Source organism: Macrosteles quadrilineatus, unplaced genomic scaffold (genome assembly GCF_028750875.1).
Source record: "Macrosteles quadrilineatus isolate MER2022 unplaced genomic scaffold, UCM_ALF_1.0 Scaffold_5__1_contigs__length_97177068, whole genome shotgun sequence".
Classification (NCBI taxonomy): Eukaryota; Metazoa; Arthropoda; class Insecta; order Hemiptera; family Cicadellidae; genus Macrosteles; species Macrosteles quadrilineatus.
In genome coordinates this window covers 27294745-27311659 of record NW_026542598.1, presented here as the reverse complement: position 1 = coordinate 27311659, position 16915 = coordinate 27294745, and the positions used below count along the sequence as shown (strand labels likewise).

General features: G+C 34.5%; 1 protein-coding gene across 5 annotated transcripts in view; it reads left to right on the top strand.

Moving 5' to 3' along the window:
- Window positions 1-13882, top strand: part of LOC128995281 (SPARC-related modular calcium-binding protein 2) — a 40066-nt gene extending 26184 nt beyond the window's left edge. For 2 of the 5 annotated variants that reach the window (XM_054420246.1, XM_054420243.1), the window contains 10 exons: window positions 661-785; window positions 1249-1360; window positions 2403-2486; window positions 3852-3932; window positions 5029-5157; window positions 7051-7161; window positions 8921-9002; window positions 10355-10445; window positions 10938-11103; window positions 12481-13882. In XM_054420246.1, coding sequence (XP_054276221.1) covers window positions 661-785; window positions 1249-1360; window positions 2403-2486; window positions 3852-3932; window positions 5029-5157; window positions 7051-7161; window positions 8921-9002; window positions 10355-10445; window positions 10938-11103; window positions 12481-12560 — 1061 coding nt within the window. In that variant the 3' untranslated portion in view covers window positions 12561-13882. The remainder of the gene's footprint in view (window positions 1-660; window positions 786-1248; window positions 1361-2402; window positions 2487-3851; window positions 3933-5028; window positions 5158-7050; window positions 7162-8920; window positions 9003-10354; window positions 10446-10937; window positions 11104-12480) is intronic. The other 3 variants (XM_054420245.1, XM_054420244.1, XM_054420247.1) reach the window with 3 other exon arrangements.
- Window positions 13883-16915: the final 3033 nt, after the last annotated feature.

Sequence of the window (16915 nt, the reverse complement as noted above, 5' to 3'; positions counted from 1 at the left end):
GGATTACCTTTAAACATAAGCCATGAATTGAAATATTTTTTTCATACTTAAAACCATAGACAAATAGAATAAATATAGACTGTCCGCATGTGTCACTAGGAGTGCTGTGTAGTTACTGCGCACACCGCTGCAGGCGAGGAGCCAAATGCTACCAGCAGACGCTGCAGAACTGTACGCTGTTACTACACGGCATTCCTAGCGGTGGATGACGGAACATATGCTAACCGCAGCACTGCTGTCGGTCTATATTTATTCTATTTGTCCATGTTAAAACTAAATTACAATTTTTAAATTTATCTCAGAGATTCCACCTTATTGTTTTTCAACATAAGTGTTCAGTATGAAAAACAAAGTGACTCCTCATCGTCTTTTAGTTTATAAACATTGATGGTCATTAAACTCAGAAGCTGTTAATGTTCCAAGTTAATCTATCACCTTATTTGTCTACTGACTGTACATTAACTTACTTTTGTTTTGATATTGGCTTAGAACCAAAAACTAAAAATCATGATCTTGAATAGCTAAATTTTATAAAAAATTTAATTTACTTAGCTCCATTACGATCAAAAATATTTTAGAAAGTACGTAATAATATGAAATACGGTATACAAAGAAGCATATATATTTCTGGTTGAAGATAATCAGCAAAATATTTGACAGAGTCTGAAGACGTTTCTGAGACGGATCGTCGTGTGCTGGAGTGGAAGTTCAACTCTCTAGACGTTAACGGAGATCTCATCCTGAGTCGGAATGAATACTGGGGACTGCGAGAGCTTGTGAGACAGGTTAGTTTGTTTTCTTTTTAACTTAAGTACCTACTCATTAAAATTAATGTTATTTAAATAGGAAATAAATCTGAACATTTTTAAGGGTATATTTTAGTAGAAATCCAGCCAGGTATAAATGGAAATTTGCTTAGTCTGCAGGTTTGCTGCGGTGGGGGTATTTAAATTTAGATTAGACTATGAAGTCAGATTCAATAATACTTCGTTCACCTCTTCAACATAACAAGAAAGTTTACAACTCTTAAACAAACCATGAAATTATGGTTGAAAATGCAGTAAAAAAATTACTTCCTCTCCTTCAATGTCTTGGACAGGCCTTCCGACTGAAATCAAACCAATTCAAACATTAATTTCCTTTTGCAACAGACTGAAATTGACATTAATTATATCTTTGTTTGGCAATTTGGTGATTCATCTGCCAAATAAATAGAACACAAAAAAATAACAAACAACTTTTTTACAGGTTGTCAAACCTAAAAGATGCGCACGTGCCTTCTCCCGCAACTGTGATCTCAACAGGGATACCAACATTGCTAAACCAGAGTGGATGACATGTCTAGGTCTTGATATGAATCGTAAGTACGAATACACAGGTTAAAAACCTTATAATTGCCCCATGGGGAGATACAAACATGAAAACAATAATTTAATCAAGAACCGGAAAAAATCAATTATTCGTATAAATCAATGTAATGGAATGATCGAATGTCAGCTGATTTATCAGAGAAGTCAAAGTCTTCAGAGGTCAGACTTCTGTCAACTCTGACCCAAAATTAGTTCCTATGAAGCCGGCGCTTCACAAGTGTTGTGCAACACCTAATTAATCACGCTGAAAAACCGACAACCTTGATGTTACATTCCTTCCGCGAACCAAACAACACAGCGTGTTTAACAAAGAAGAGGTCACATTCTTCGGTTGAACATCAGTTCGCTGTAGATAAGTTTGAAAATTGGAAAAGCGTATTCAATATTTTCACTTTCAGCTGTGATTATAAGCTTTGTGTGGTTAAAACTTTGGTATCAAAGTAACGTATTAACTAGAAAGGTTTTTATAGACGGATTAAAATTCTGATAGAAAAAATAGTAAATGTCTATGCCTGTGTTGAAAAATATGTTTTCCAGGTAGCTGTTGCAACATTTAAATTGAATTATTCACCAGTTGGTCTAGCTTGTAATCCTGTAGAATTGCTACAAGTTACAAACTATTGAAATTTTTTTTTGAAAAGCTGCAAGTGAATTGTTTGCAAAGTGTTGAACATGTTGAAGTATTCAACATGTTCCGATGTTCATGCTAGTATTCTACTTAGCATACTTATGATTATTGATTTGTATTTATATGTGCATCCATTTTTATACAATAAGTGTTTCAATGTATTCTTTATATTGATTTAAGATAAGTTTTGATAACATTTCACAAGTTGTTGGCTATAATCTGTATACTTCCTTTCTCATAACGTCCCTCATAATCTGCTTCACATTTTCAGCTACCTTAACATAACCTATAATCTCCATCTGTTTGCATGTTTCTGTATTTCCCATTAACCTGTTCTTGTGGTTGTTTTTCACTTCTTCCACTCAGTATTATCTGTGGGAGGCTCCACATTATAATTTATTTAGTCTCTTTTCGCTTGTTTCTGTCGCTGAGCTCAGCAGGGGAGGAGGAGGAAGAACTTGATGTCTCAGTCGACTCTCATTTTGGAGGTGAGAATGTTGAGCGAATACAAGTTTTAAAGGTTATGTGATGTAAATATATCAGCTAACATAACATAATGTCAGCTAACTTATAGGGAAATTTAGAATCACTATCAATACAATCATACATCTTGATTTTTAAAAATATTTTTTTTTTCATCCAATAAGTCTACATAGTTTAGTTAAGGACCCTGTGGTATTTATCTAAATAAAAATGTTTATTCTTTATAGCAGGGAAAGCAAAAGTAATTGTTGTTTGTTAGAAAACTAAAGTATAGATTTTACTAGAGACATTTGAAAAAACCAAAAGAATGATCAACCTTGAGACATATAAATACGAAATATCTGCCCCCCCCCCCCTTCGGCTGTAAGTTAAGCGCCACTGATAAGAAGGCATCATTTTTATCTGTTAATATTGTCTTCTCTTTATTGTACGGTACCTATATCTAACCCATATATTAATAGCATTTATTAATGTTTTTTGGGTACTTACGTATTATACGGAGGCCACTTATTTTACAGCGCGCTGCGGCGGTTAGGTTAGGTTGGGTTATCATAAGTTTTTATGACTCATCTCGTATAGTTCGATTCATAACGAAACTAGGAAAGTTTTACAAACATATTCATGATAACCCAACCGCCGCAGCGCGCTGTAAAATAAGTGGCCTCCGTATAATACGTAAGTACCGTTTTTTGTAAGGAAACAGTCTAAATTCTGGGGTTTTTAAATATCAAACATCGATTTACCCATTAGGAAGCATCATTAATTGAAAAATGGCATCTGGGTCAGGTATAACGGTCTTGCTTGAAATTAAAGCTGCCCCCTTCAAATTTGAATGCGAACACTATAACCACTCGGCTACCCTGACAATTTTAAATCTTCCGAGTACTATGAGTAGTAAATCTAGAGGTTTGCCTAGACGTTAAAAACTGCTTGGGTACCTTCAATAATTCAGAATTCAGAATAGCTTTTTGAAACTGTAATAAATATGATGTTATTCTGTGAAGGTAACTCAAAAATTGCATAGCAAACCTTTTTGCCAACTTAATTGTTTACTTTGTTTGCAGAACTATTCCTACGCTTACTATAAGATCCTTAAATTCAATCTGTTAGATCAATTCTTGTATAGTTACGTTTTATATCTGGACTAACAAGTAATATTTTGTTAAGTTTCTCTTTAGTGTCTACTCTTTTCTTTCTATTTGATTTCTTCTTTCTGCTTCAATTTACATATTAATCTCTTTTAACCTACTCCAACAACTTGTGGTTATGAAATATAAAGCACAGAAAAATGTGTACGGTAATCTTCTTTGTAGTATAACTACTGAAAGGTCTGGAGCGACATTGATCAGTTTTTGACAGAGTGAGGCCAGTGTTGCAGGAAAGTGTTGTTTCTTTGACTGGACAACTGCCTTACGGGGAGGATGCGGTGGACCGGAAAGAGGAAACGGAAGGTAACTGACCAAATTACATTACATTACTGAATGAGTTGTGTTTTAACACAAATGAGTGAAAAATGATTGTAGAACAAATAAGGTGCCTTGTGTTGCTTTATTACTGGCTAAGACCAGCTGTTTCTTAGACAAAGAGCATTTAAAAGCACAATAATCAAGAACAGCTGCAGAGTCCAGTTAAAGTTCATAAAAACATTTCTATAGTTCGGCCGCTTAGAAAACGACCTGCGCGCTAATGCTAAACCAATGCTGGAGGAGGTCGTTTTCTAAGCGGCCGACCTATAACTCTTTCCCTAGGGAGTAAAATTCAGCTGTTGTAAACTCAGTTACTTGTAAACTTTGATTGTAAGCAATCACAAATGTATCAAAATATTGATCAATTAATTTAATCAGCTGTTTGCATTAGTAAAATTAAAAACAGTTTAGAAGTCATTTTAAAAGGTTATCTTTAAATGAAAACTATTTTTGTTTTCTAAGTTTGCTTAAATAATGTTGCAAAGACCTATAGAGACCGAGCATTGCTCGTAGAAAATGATAATGCTCATTGGCCAATGTCAAACGTCAAGCCAGCGATTTCTCAACGCTCCTGCTCAAGATGATCGGCCTGTTGTTTATCATATTGCTCGGCCATAAGATTTTAAATTATTTCTCTACTTTCATTCTGTGATGCGCGACTTGGCCGAGGTTCTGAAACATTTGGTGAGATGTATGAGCTGGTTGGAACTGGGTCCGTTGTAGACGAAGAGAGAATAGGATATGAGAAAAAATATAGTTCATCCCACAGACAAAATAGTATCTTTACGTAGTAGCCCGGGATCATTTTTCACGTTATACTTCAGGCTAAACATAGTGATTACAGCATTATTTTATCACTTAAATAAAATCCATTATAGTGATCTGGCAAGATTTAAACCTGGTACCTCAGGGACCAAAGTCCCGCACTCTACCACTAGACCAGCTCGCCAATCCCCCCCTGGGGATAGCCCTGGTCCATATCACCAATGGCTTTCATTATGCGGTGCTGCCACAAACTAGTGGTCAACATATCTAAACATCAATGTAAATTAACATTCACAGAGCTTTGTGGTTGTTCCAGTGAGTAGTGACTGCTTGACAGATCGTCAGGCTGTTCTCGACGAGATGAAGACCAACAACAATGAGATGTATATTCCAGAGTGCACAACAGACGGAAGATATCAGAAGGTGCAATGCTACAAATCTACCGGTGAGTGTTATGTTTGCTGCTTTTGGAACCTTTAAATGTACATTCTAAATTGCCATAATACTTGAAGATCTTACCATTATTGGTTAAACAAATGGTTATACATTGACAACAACACTTAATTTAATTTGGATTAATAATCTCATTAGACATTTTTAATAATGCAGGATTTCACTCTAACACAGTCACAGTATGATCAAATACTAAAATAAACGTTATCAGCAATCTGACACAAATACTTCTCTCGTTAGCTTGTCAACAACCTTTATCATGGGTAGGCGGTTGTAGTAACTATACTATTTTATGGGGAAATTCCAGTGGCGGCGATAAGAACCCACGGGCCCCCCCGCAAGTTTGTTCACCGGGCCCCCTCTCCCAATGATCTTTAAAAACATTTTCCCATGTATTACCGTCTAAACTTGCAATTTTGCAATAAACTTGACAAGGCATCTCCCGAGGCGTCATTATCGTCTTCCATGATCACGGCAAAATCAAAAATACTTCCCGTAGTCATAAGTCATGGAAGAAACATTATCATAGTTTACCGTGATTTGCAAACGCAACCAACCCTATGACATCATTAGATAGCAGCATCATCGTCTCCCGCGTTCACGGCCCAATCTAATATCACGGCCTAATATCTCCCCGCAACCCGTCGCGTCGGTGGTGACGGGTAAATAATTTTTCCGTAATCGTGGCTAAATCCTAGATATATCTCTCGCTAAAAAAGAAACGTCATTATCGTCTTCCGCAATTGCGGCAAAATATTGAACATCTGCGGCCGCGGAGACATCGTCATCGTCACCCGCGGGGAAATGTTCTCGTCGATATCCGCGACCGCGGCAAAAGCATAGGCCTAATCTTTCAATTTCGTAAGCGTGATCCTCACGGATATAAAAGCTTTTACTTTTAATTGTGCATTATTGTATTCAATACTGAGAAAATCGGCTCGAGCTTGATTTTCTGACTTTGTGCTTGATCTCTCAAGCTTGTAGTCCAGGCTCTGCTCGGCTCGAAAATCGACATTATAGGCCTATTATAAAAATCAACCGTTTGAACCGATCTGATTTGGCCTGAGGCCAAAGGTAAGTAAGAATATTTACCTGACTCTGTAAACACATCTAAAGTGCGAAATAGACAAATCTAAAGGGCAGCCTCCTAATAGTAAGACATGATATGAAATGTCTTATCATAGCCACCTTCGCGGGCCCGTGTGCCGGTAAAATTTACCGAAATTTCGCTCAAGGCTCACGGGCCCCTCTAGCTCGCGGGCCCCCCCGCACCGCCCACTGGGAAATTCACAAAATTTGCAATAACTTTTTAACCATAATGTTTATAGCAATCGGAGTTGTACCATTTTGATCCAAATCATAAAAATGCATACATTTTAATAAAAACTTCTTAGGCCGTTTTTTTTTTAATACAATTTATCTGTCCATTTATTGGTTTTTTATGGACAAATCACATAAATTATAACAACTTTTGAACTGTAATCTGTACAGTTCAATACGTACACCAGATTTTAATCCAAATTGTCTGGGCCGTTTTTGTGACAATTTGATTTTTCCATAGTGTTATGGGTTTTATGAGAAAATCTCCATTAAAAATCAAAATTTCAAAAAACTAAAATAACAACTGGCGATACAATGGATCAATTTGTTTTTGACCCACATACCAAATCAAAATCGGACTACAACTGTGGTCTGTAGAAATCGCTTCAAAAACACTAATTTGGGTTCAGAGGGACCCAAAATGGATATACCCAACCAAAGTTCAAACTTGAAAATGTTGAAAAAACAATACTTTTTTCCATAGGTATATAAAGTGTATGGGGAGTGTAAAAATGATTCATACATATGACTCATTAAACGTTCTCAGGAAACGTTTCTTTTCCAGGATATTGTTGGTGTGTCAATGAAGACTCTGGTACCACAATACCCGGCACATCTGTCAAGGACAACCACCCTAAATGTGACTCTGTACAACCTGTGTCTCGACCCATGAAAGGTAAAATGTTCTTATACTTCATCAATTTGTTGGTGCTGGTCTAATTGCCTTAGCTTACTAATTTAAAAATATCTCGTTTTTTTATTTTTAAGTACCTACCGAATTAGTATTTTACAGTGCATAGATGTATATATTTAATACGCTAGGCATATTTTTGTCATAATTGTTTTGGAGTGTTAGTGCTACCGATCACCATGTCCAAGGTGTCGTTAGAAAGGTCTTAGCATGTAGTTTTGACATCAAACAAAAAACTGTGGAATTCCATCAGGGCTCTGCCACAGTGGCCTTCAAAGTTTCCCATGTTATTCTTAGGGAGAAAATGTTTGTTTACATTTGAACAGATGAATACTTTGAAATTGACACTAATATTTGAAGCAGCTGGTTATACTAAAATTTTGCACAAAATCATAACATAACCAAAAAACGCTCGGTATAATGGAGACTATAAGACGTTGACCAGGATGGCCAATAGGAGGAGGTCGACAAACTTAAACTGGTAGACACGAACGAAATACAAATAATACTATTGTCGTAGATAGCCGAATACAGCAAGCACCCTTCCGTGTTGGGTTAAAGTGTGCTCTCCAAAAGTCGCCTGAATACGAGAGAACAGGAAGAAGTCTTGGATAAGAGAGATCTAGAGAGATGAGAAAACAAAACATGATGAGTGACAATAAGGAATCAATTAAGACGTTTAGAAAAGTAGCTATGGAAATAGGAAAAACCAGGGATACATATAGGTGTTAAAATTTAAAAAAGAAACAAACAAAAACTAAGAAAGAAAATGAATGAAAACTTGCCCATGAAAGGAAATGTTAGAGCGAATCTCAATGAACCCTATCGCTCAGGGCGGTATGGGGAAGGGAGTCGTGCTGTTAGGCTTTTGGACACATAATGTGTCTGGAAACCAATTGCGGCTGTGAGTAAGGATATTTGTAGAAAACACTATTTATAATAAATTTTGATTATATCGATCTGTTATGTACATCTTGAGTATTTCCATAATCTTTGCATTGAATATTTTAAATTCATCAGAAATCATGACTTTTATTCGTTTTAAAATAACGCCTGTAATACTTAGCAATTGCTCGAATTCGAGCAACAAGTACACTTAGTTAATTATTAATATTTATAATACACTTAGTTAATTATTAATATTTATAATATTATAATTCATACTAAAAGTTACAACCATTTTTATGTGGAAATGTCAAGTTTTAGTCACAATAAAAAGTAATGGTGACCCGTAAGAAAATTGTGCAGTTTGGTTCAAAACTTGATTAAGAGGAAAATTAATAATGCAATATCCTTTTACTTTTCAAATATCAAAACCATTTTGTCTCTTTGTTTATAATCTGATTGAGGTAAAACATTCTACTGAAGGATCAGGTGTTTACATGTAAATTTACAATTAAACCGTTAAAGCAGCATTCTTGAATTTTGAAAGCAAATTTTCGTTCTTCCCTCCACTATGACATAAGCTTTGAATTGACACTGTAATCGTAAAAATCGCTTAAGTAGGATGAACATAATGCTGCTGATGTACGAATGAAATGATAGGTTACATACCTTTTTAATCCGTCTCCAGTCCTTACCTTACCTTGACTATATTAAAGACTGGAGACGGTACGTAACCTATCATATAAGTAAGTAGGATGGTTGAAAAAGGAATGTTAAGGGGAAAACTTTTATTGTGTATTTTGATTTTGACAAATTACCTTCATGTTAAAGCCAATGTTAAAACAGTTGATTTGTTTAGGGTGTCCTGAACATCGAAAACAAGCTTTTCTCAAAGGGTTGCTTGAATTCCTTACACACACAATGGCCACTCAAAAGTCAAGGTAAGTCGGGGGATTAGTTGACAACGGTTATTTTTTTGTGTCTATGACATAAAATACATTTGGAAATAGAGTAGTGTGTTTCTTGTGATTTATTATGGTATGGTTTTTATTTTGGAAAATCTAGTGGCGGTGGTCCATAAGGACTCTGGGACGGAGTCCTCTCATTTTCATGACAATTTTAAAAATAATAATAAATAACATAAATTTGATTTTTATTCCTGCATTTGAATGTAGCATATTAGCAGGGTGAATTTTTTAGGACAGGTGATGATGGACGCAACATGTTTTTGCAACAGGTAGTACACGGGGACTCCGTAGATATGAGTCAAAACTCCCATATAAACTACATGTAAAAATTTGACCAATCACAGCGCTGCGCCAGCTCTAATGTAATAGATGTAGGGCGTTTGGGACTCTGTCTAAACAGTAGTTTTAACTATTGCCACAAGGAGCGCTGACCGCTATGATCTGTTGACTGTCAACACAGTATTATCTGTCAAATAAGTGAATGCAGTAATTAGTATAGTGATTCGTAGAGGTTATGTTCATCGCACATAATGAATTATGAATTCCGTTAGAAATATTTCTGCAAAGTATGCGAGTGGTCAAGAGTCTTTATTTCATTGATATAATGTTACAGAAATAGGACAGTCAATATTTACTACTTGCTAAGTACTAACACATCAAATTAAAATTTACTATACCTACCTTATTTGGTTGTCTTCGTTCTTGAGGTAGGGGTTTGTATTAAAACAAAACTATGTTGTACATTTCGCAGGCTTGTGTGGCATCTTGAGGGGTCCTCTATCTTCATATCTTCTATAACATTAAGACTAGAAGTGAATTGTCTGTTTACACCAAATATTTACACTATTCACTCGTATCGCAATTGAACCGAACGGGTGAGGCGCAGACAGTCTTTCCACTTCTGTTTCATTGTTTCATTTCTTGTATTGGCCGGTTGAGAGTAGGGTCTTTTCAGGTTTATGACCGGGCGGATGCTTTATTCTCTGTAGTGTTAGTTTGTTGCTGTGTTTCCGGTTTTGTTAGTTTCAATGAAGTAGATCAATTTGAAAATTTTAAAGCTGGTGTAGTCGTCTGTGTTGTTTAGGGGTTTCAATCTGTTAATGTTTACCATAGCATAATCATCTATTGCTTAAAAGATAAAAAAATAATGCTACACAATAAAAAAGTTGAGCATTAACTATGGTTTTATCACACATTGAAGTTAGATGAGTTTTTTGTACCATTGCCTTTTATTATAAAAAAAATGTTTCTAAAACATATTGACTGATCTGCCTTACAGTGAGGCAACACCTTATGTTCTCTATTTTCACTCAAATCTTTTTCAGTAACATCACAATAAAGGATGTATTGGATATGTCACAAGAAGAACAAATCGCTTCATGGAACTTTAATGCTCTGGATACAAATAAAAATAAGGTAAGAGTAGTTTAGATTTGTTCACAGAAAAATTATAGTTTGTTATATACATTTTAAATTTTATAAATTAAAATCATAGGATATCACACAATTTAAAACATATTTTAGACTAGTTTTCCATTATCATTCATGGGCGTCCATCAATATAGACTAGGGGGAATCGACCTTGTGGAGGCTGTGGTTGAATAATGAATATGCAACTAAATCCATCAAACTGATACAAAAATCCAGCAAAATTTTATACTGTACCGTAGCATTGAATCAAGAACTATTAGACGAATGCATACAAATATTTTTATCAAAATACGTGATCATTTTGTATAACTGGTTCACTGAATGCAGTAGGAGCATTAGAATAGACAAATATGTTTTGACAAACAAATTTGTCGCTAGATTTCTTCAGTAGTCAACAGCCTTTGAATGTCTTAAAATATTACATCAAATATTGATGCCTAAGGTTGTAACAATTTGTTTGCATTTTATTCTTCCTAGGTTCTGGAGAAGAATGAGTGGAAGGCGTTCAGGTCAATGATCTCGTCTCACAGGAAGCTGCGGAGATGTGGGAAGAAGTTGCCGAGATATTGTGATGTCAACCATGACCGCAAGATCAGCCTTACAGAGTGGCTGAACTGCCTGAACGCTCAAAGACCAGTGGCAGGTCAGTAGCTGTATGAAACAGATCTCCCTAAATCTAGGTTTTCCTAGGCGCAGAAGCAGAGTGCAGAGAGCGGACTAGGAAGCCGAATGTAGAGAGGAGATTTCCGCTCATCCAGTGGCGATTCATTCCGCTAGGAAAACAGTACCATTAAATTACCATTAGCTTGCTTGCCTAGGAAAATCTAGCTTAAGAAGTTGGCAAAGGTTTTTCACCGAGTATTTGTGTGTTCAGGCCTTGGAGATTTAAGGCAAATAAGAGAACTTTGTAAGCAATTCTCCGTGTAGCTGGATGGTTATAGTGCTAATCTTCAAACCTTAAGATCGCTGGTTTGATCCCGAGAGTGATTAATTCTTGAATTAGATGCGATTAGTCATTTTTGGCTATTAATTAATAATATCTGATAAAAGATTGGCGTTACATAGTAACAAGAAAAGGGTTTGTACCATTCCCTCACAAAAAAACTTTAAAAATGTCACTAGCTTTGATGAATACAAACTAAATAAATGCTGTCAGCAAATATTTCACAGATACTTTATCCCTTTAGCCACAGGCGGCCACATATAGGTGAACAAGTGCCTGGGGCTCCGCACAGCCGTATTTCAGGTATTAAGAGAGATCCGCAAATGAACTTCGATTTGGGCCTCGCAATCTTTAAGGCCGCCACTGCCTTTAGCCTGTCAACAACTCCATCGATTATCATGGGCAAGCAGTGGGAGTAACTATGTTTTTTTATGAGAAAATCACAAGAGTTTCAATAAAATTTAACCATAGCCTTTACAGCAAAGGAGGTTGTACCATTTTGTTTAGAGTTAAAAGGAGAGAGTTTAGAGTCACAACATAAAACATTTGAACAACAATTTTGCTGTAATTGTAAACGTTTTCATTGGAAAATCAACATTTATAAATCAAAATTTCCAAAAAAAAAACAAAAAATGCCAGAGATACTATGATGGATTAGAACCCAACCCACACATACCAAATTTCATCACAATCGGACCACAGGTGTGGATTGTGTGTACTTTTGCACACATTCACACATACACAAATATCACTTTGAAGACCACTTTTTTGTTCTGGGGGGCCAAAACGAATATTTCCACTCGAAATTCAAAATAGAAAATTTAAAAAAAAACAATTCTTTCTCCATATACATGAGAATGCCGCATCATGGCATCAGCAAAACTTCTGGTTTTGTAAATAAATACCAAATTGACGCGGCTCTCCCCGGAAGACCGAGAATTTAGTATAACACCAGCCCCTTAAGCATACGAATGGAGAGAATGTTTCTTATCTAGAAACTATACATCTAGTTTTTAGACACATTTTGATACACAAATAACTATTTCCAGTAGATTAAATTAATCTCTTTTTATGCAGATTCTAGTGTGATACCTACACCAAACCCAAGAAGAAAAGGACCAAACCCATTGGAATCTTATCTCAAAGGAGATGACTAGCTTTAGAAAGGATTGTGCATTTAAAATAAGTGTATGAGGCAATTTTAAATACTTAGTATATTGTCCAAAAGGAGAAAGTATCTACCATCATAGACATAGTAAAACCTACCAGTGTGTCCAAAATTTTAAAACTTTGTTATAATTCACTTAAGGTTAAAAAAGCAATTAATTAATTATTCTACTCCTATTGGTTACCAAGATTTTCAGAGTGTTAATATTCATAGTGCATTGCCTCCCATGCCACCCTTAAATAGAGAATAATGTAGATTAACTGTTCAGAGGCAGATCTTATCTATATTTTTTAAACATATTTATTTGATGGTAGGCCATTTAAACTTAGCTGAAAAACAACTTTGAGTGTTCCTCGCAGTGTAAACATCAAGCATAATGTTGTCACATTTAGGCTAAGTGCATGTTTGCTGCAATGAGGGAATTTTTAAGTTTGCAGTGAAATGTATTCAATTCATGAACTGTACATAGAAACTTAAACTAATAATAAATAGTTAATTTTCAGGAGAGGAAAACTATTTATGTTGTAGTAATAAAATTACACTTAACCAGCTTTTGGATTTGATCTATAACAAATAAACCCCCATATTTTTACTTTCTCTAATTAATCTTAAAATTTTCTCTTATAGCAGTTAATTGATGGTATTCCTCTATTAATCTTTCTTTTAAAATAATTATTATTGTTAATGTTAGATAATATAAATGATTTTTGAAGTTTAAGATTGTCTGAATCTTAGTTTTCTAACACAAACTAATCTAATTTGTTACGTCTTTATGACTGAAATTTAAAGTTTTCCTAATAACAAAGCCTAATGCATAAAGGTGTTGCAAATTGGAATGATCAAGATTTAGAATGTTAATTAAATATTGTTTAGCTTTGTGTTCCCATTCAAAGTCTAATTAGTAATTACTTTTACTAATTATCTTGTAATGCCTCAATCAAAAGCACTTTACTCAGATTTACTGTATGTACAACTTACCAGTGAGTAATTAGAAATATGTAGATACTTGTTAAAATAGAAATGTTAGTATTGTAAATTTAGATAGTACGTAAGGATTTTTTAGTTTTGGTTTGCACTGTAGTAGTATAGTTAACAGCTTGTGATTATTTTATATTTTAGGTAAATGTAAAAAATGTAGAAAAATAAGAGACTGTTTGAAAGTTTGTGAATAAATCAAAGTTATTTTAAGTGTTGTTTTACTGCTTAAATCGTTGTTATCATAAAAGTATGCTTTAATAATTGTTTTGTCATAATTTTGTGTACTATAGTTGGTAAGTTCTTTGATAAAATAAACACAGTTTATATATTGGACAGTCTCCTTTAGTTACCTTTGCCTTTTAAAAATAAAACACTAATGTACAGTGTTACTATACGGTTGTGCTTATTGTGATCAGTTTCACAAAACAATTCAAGTTATTAATTCAATGCTAATCTTATAAAGATAGAAATGTCCCTGCCTCACTTTGCTATGGTGTATGTTTGAAAAGGTAGTATATAAAATGTTTTATATACCTTTTTTTATGTCCAACCTTTACATCTTAGGACAGGCTCTGACACCGGGATCGTTTTCACATTACTTCAGGCTACTCCAGGAGGGTTGCGGCATTATCACATGGATAAAATCCATTTATAATTGGTAGGATTTGAACCCAGGATTTTGGGGACCGATGTCCCACGCTCTAACCACTAGACCAGCTCACTCCCCATACTATATAAATACTAGGTTAGGTTAATATATAAAAAATGCATCAAAATGTTTTCACTATGCAACTACAATTAATGAGGATACTGGGTTCAAATTTACTCACAACTGAATCAACAATATTTTAGAAATAGTGCTTAGAAATGATTACATATTTAAGTTTTATAAGGTATAAATAAAACTTTAAGAGTGGATGGTGCCCCTTTTTTGGGTTGTGTCGGTTCTCTGATATGGTCAGATTTTAATTTCCAGTCCAACGGGTTTTGCCAAGGGGTTGAGTCTCATTAGCGACGCGAGCGAGGGGTTGGAACTCTGACACGAGGCCGCAGGTTAAAATACAGTCTGTTACGGAAGTATGTTCCTTGTCTCTACTACCCCAAGCCTAGCATATAGTGCTAGTGACACAGCACAAAAACACAGATATAGGTATTACTGTTAGGTTATGAAAAAAAGGAAATAGATATCAAAGTTTTATTTCATTTTTGAAATTCATTTATTTTTTGAAGACGACCTCGACCCCTATATCTGTGATTTTGGCACTATGTCGCTAGCACTAGACGCTAGAGCCTGGAGTAGTAACATACTTCTGTATCAGACTGTACTTTAAACTGCGGCCTCGTCTCAGAGTTCCGAACCCTTGCTCCTTGGCCAAACGCGTTGGACTGGAAATTAAAATCTGACCGTGTCAAAGAACCAATGTAGCGTTTTTTTTTAAATGAAATTTTTTGGAACATGAATATGAAACATTGAATCTATTGTCAATTTAACCCTTCGAGTGTTATTTGTCGCTGCAGCGACACAAAACACTACACAAAGTGTGTTATGTGTAGCTGCAGCGACTCACAAACACTGTTTACGGCGAAGGCTCTATGACTGACAAAATCGGATTGAACTGGATCGAGTTAGGTATCGTTTTATTTTACAGATTCAGAGTTTTCTCCGGAGGTCTGTCTCTAAGCCCTATTCATTTTAGTTCCAAAAATATTGTAGCAGACAGCTGACGTGCGTATTTGTAAACAGCTTGGTTATCCTCGGACCGATGACTGATGTGTTTTATTACGTTTATCATTGTTTTAGTGTTAAAATTCAAAAGTAGTGATATACGTGGTGCATTATAAGAAGATTTAAGTGATTTTGAAGGGCTGGTTGATGATCCTGAAGAAGTAGGTAGTGTTATTGATGTAAATTATCAGCCAGATTCCTAGCTATGGTTAGGCTATGCATTCTTAGCTAAACGCTAGGCCTATGTACTGAAATCTGTTTTTTGCCCATAACTTATTTATTTAAAAATCTACTTCCTTATATTATTATATATTTGTAATCCTCATAAAATTTAGAACAAAGTGGCTATTTTCAAATATTTATAGGCCTATAATTTATACAATTTCATTGAGCGCGAACTTATTTTTCTTTTGAACATTTTCCAAAATATTTTTTTTTTACTTAAACAATTTTTTTGAAACAAATGTTCCTTATGTTCTATGTATAATATTGAAGCCCATGATTTTCCAAACAAAATGGTATATAGAACAGTATAATTAACATTGTTTTCAAGCTTCTCAGATCCGTTTTAATAAAACCTTGCAAATGAGCAAAAAATAGGCAGACATTAAGGCCAAAACAAGGGACACTCGGAGGGTTAAAAAATCTTCTATATAAACCATTCTAAAAAAATCACTCACAAGAAAAATGTACACTCTAGGTCAATCTGACTTGTTTTTGATAATTTGATTTTAAATACACTTTTGTTAGATATAAATGTAACACTTACTTCATATTTTAATTCTTTATTCTACAACATTATTCTTGTATCATTGTTTTTGTTGTTCTTTTAACATATGTTTCTATTTCTTCTTTTTACAGTACAATGAAAGTGCATAGGGTTGATTATATCAATTGGGATTATATCAATTGGGCCTTAACACTGACTGTTAAGTAAGACTATTTTGATTAATCTTATTAATCATCTAAAATAATCAAAACTAAATAATTTAAAACTTATCAATTGTTTTGGTTTGATCCAAGTGACACATGAGGATGAAGTTAAATGTGAATTTACAGAGAATTCTGTGTTTGGTCATGTACAAATAAACACCCAGTTTTAACTTTTTTATAAATGTAGTCTATTTAAAAATAGCATTTCACAATGATTTAAAAATAACATTCAACATTAACTAACTACAGTCTCAGACGACAGAATAAAATTAACATAATTAAGTAGCTACACAAATCAATACTATAAATACAATAAATAAGTACAATTAATAATACTTATTTATTCCGTCACAAAAAGCTGATAACATATTTTCAAGATGTTGAAATAACACTTAAGTATACGTATAACGAAAGCATAAAAGTACTCTACAGGCACATTGTTATAGAATTCTTATTTTATTGATTCTAAAATAAAAATTCGGTTTCGCAGATGATCATGCTGTAATACTGTTGAAATGTAAATTCATTTATACACCCATATATTAGCAGACTAACAAATATTCAAATGAACACTCTGATAAAAACTACAACAAATGTAATTAAAATGGCAATACAAACATTTCAGATTCGGTAAAAGGTTTTAACTAAGGAATACTACATTATTACTATAATGAAACTAGGATTAAACACTGAGCCACTAATTAATT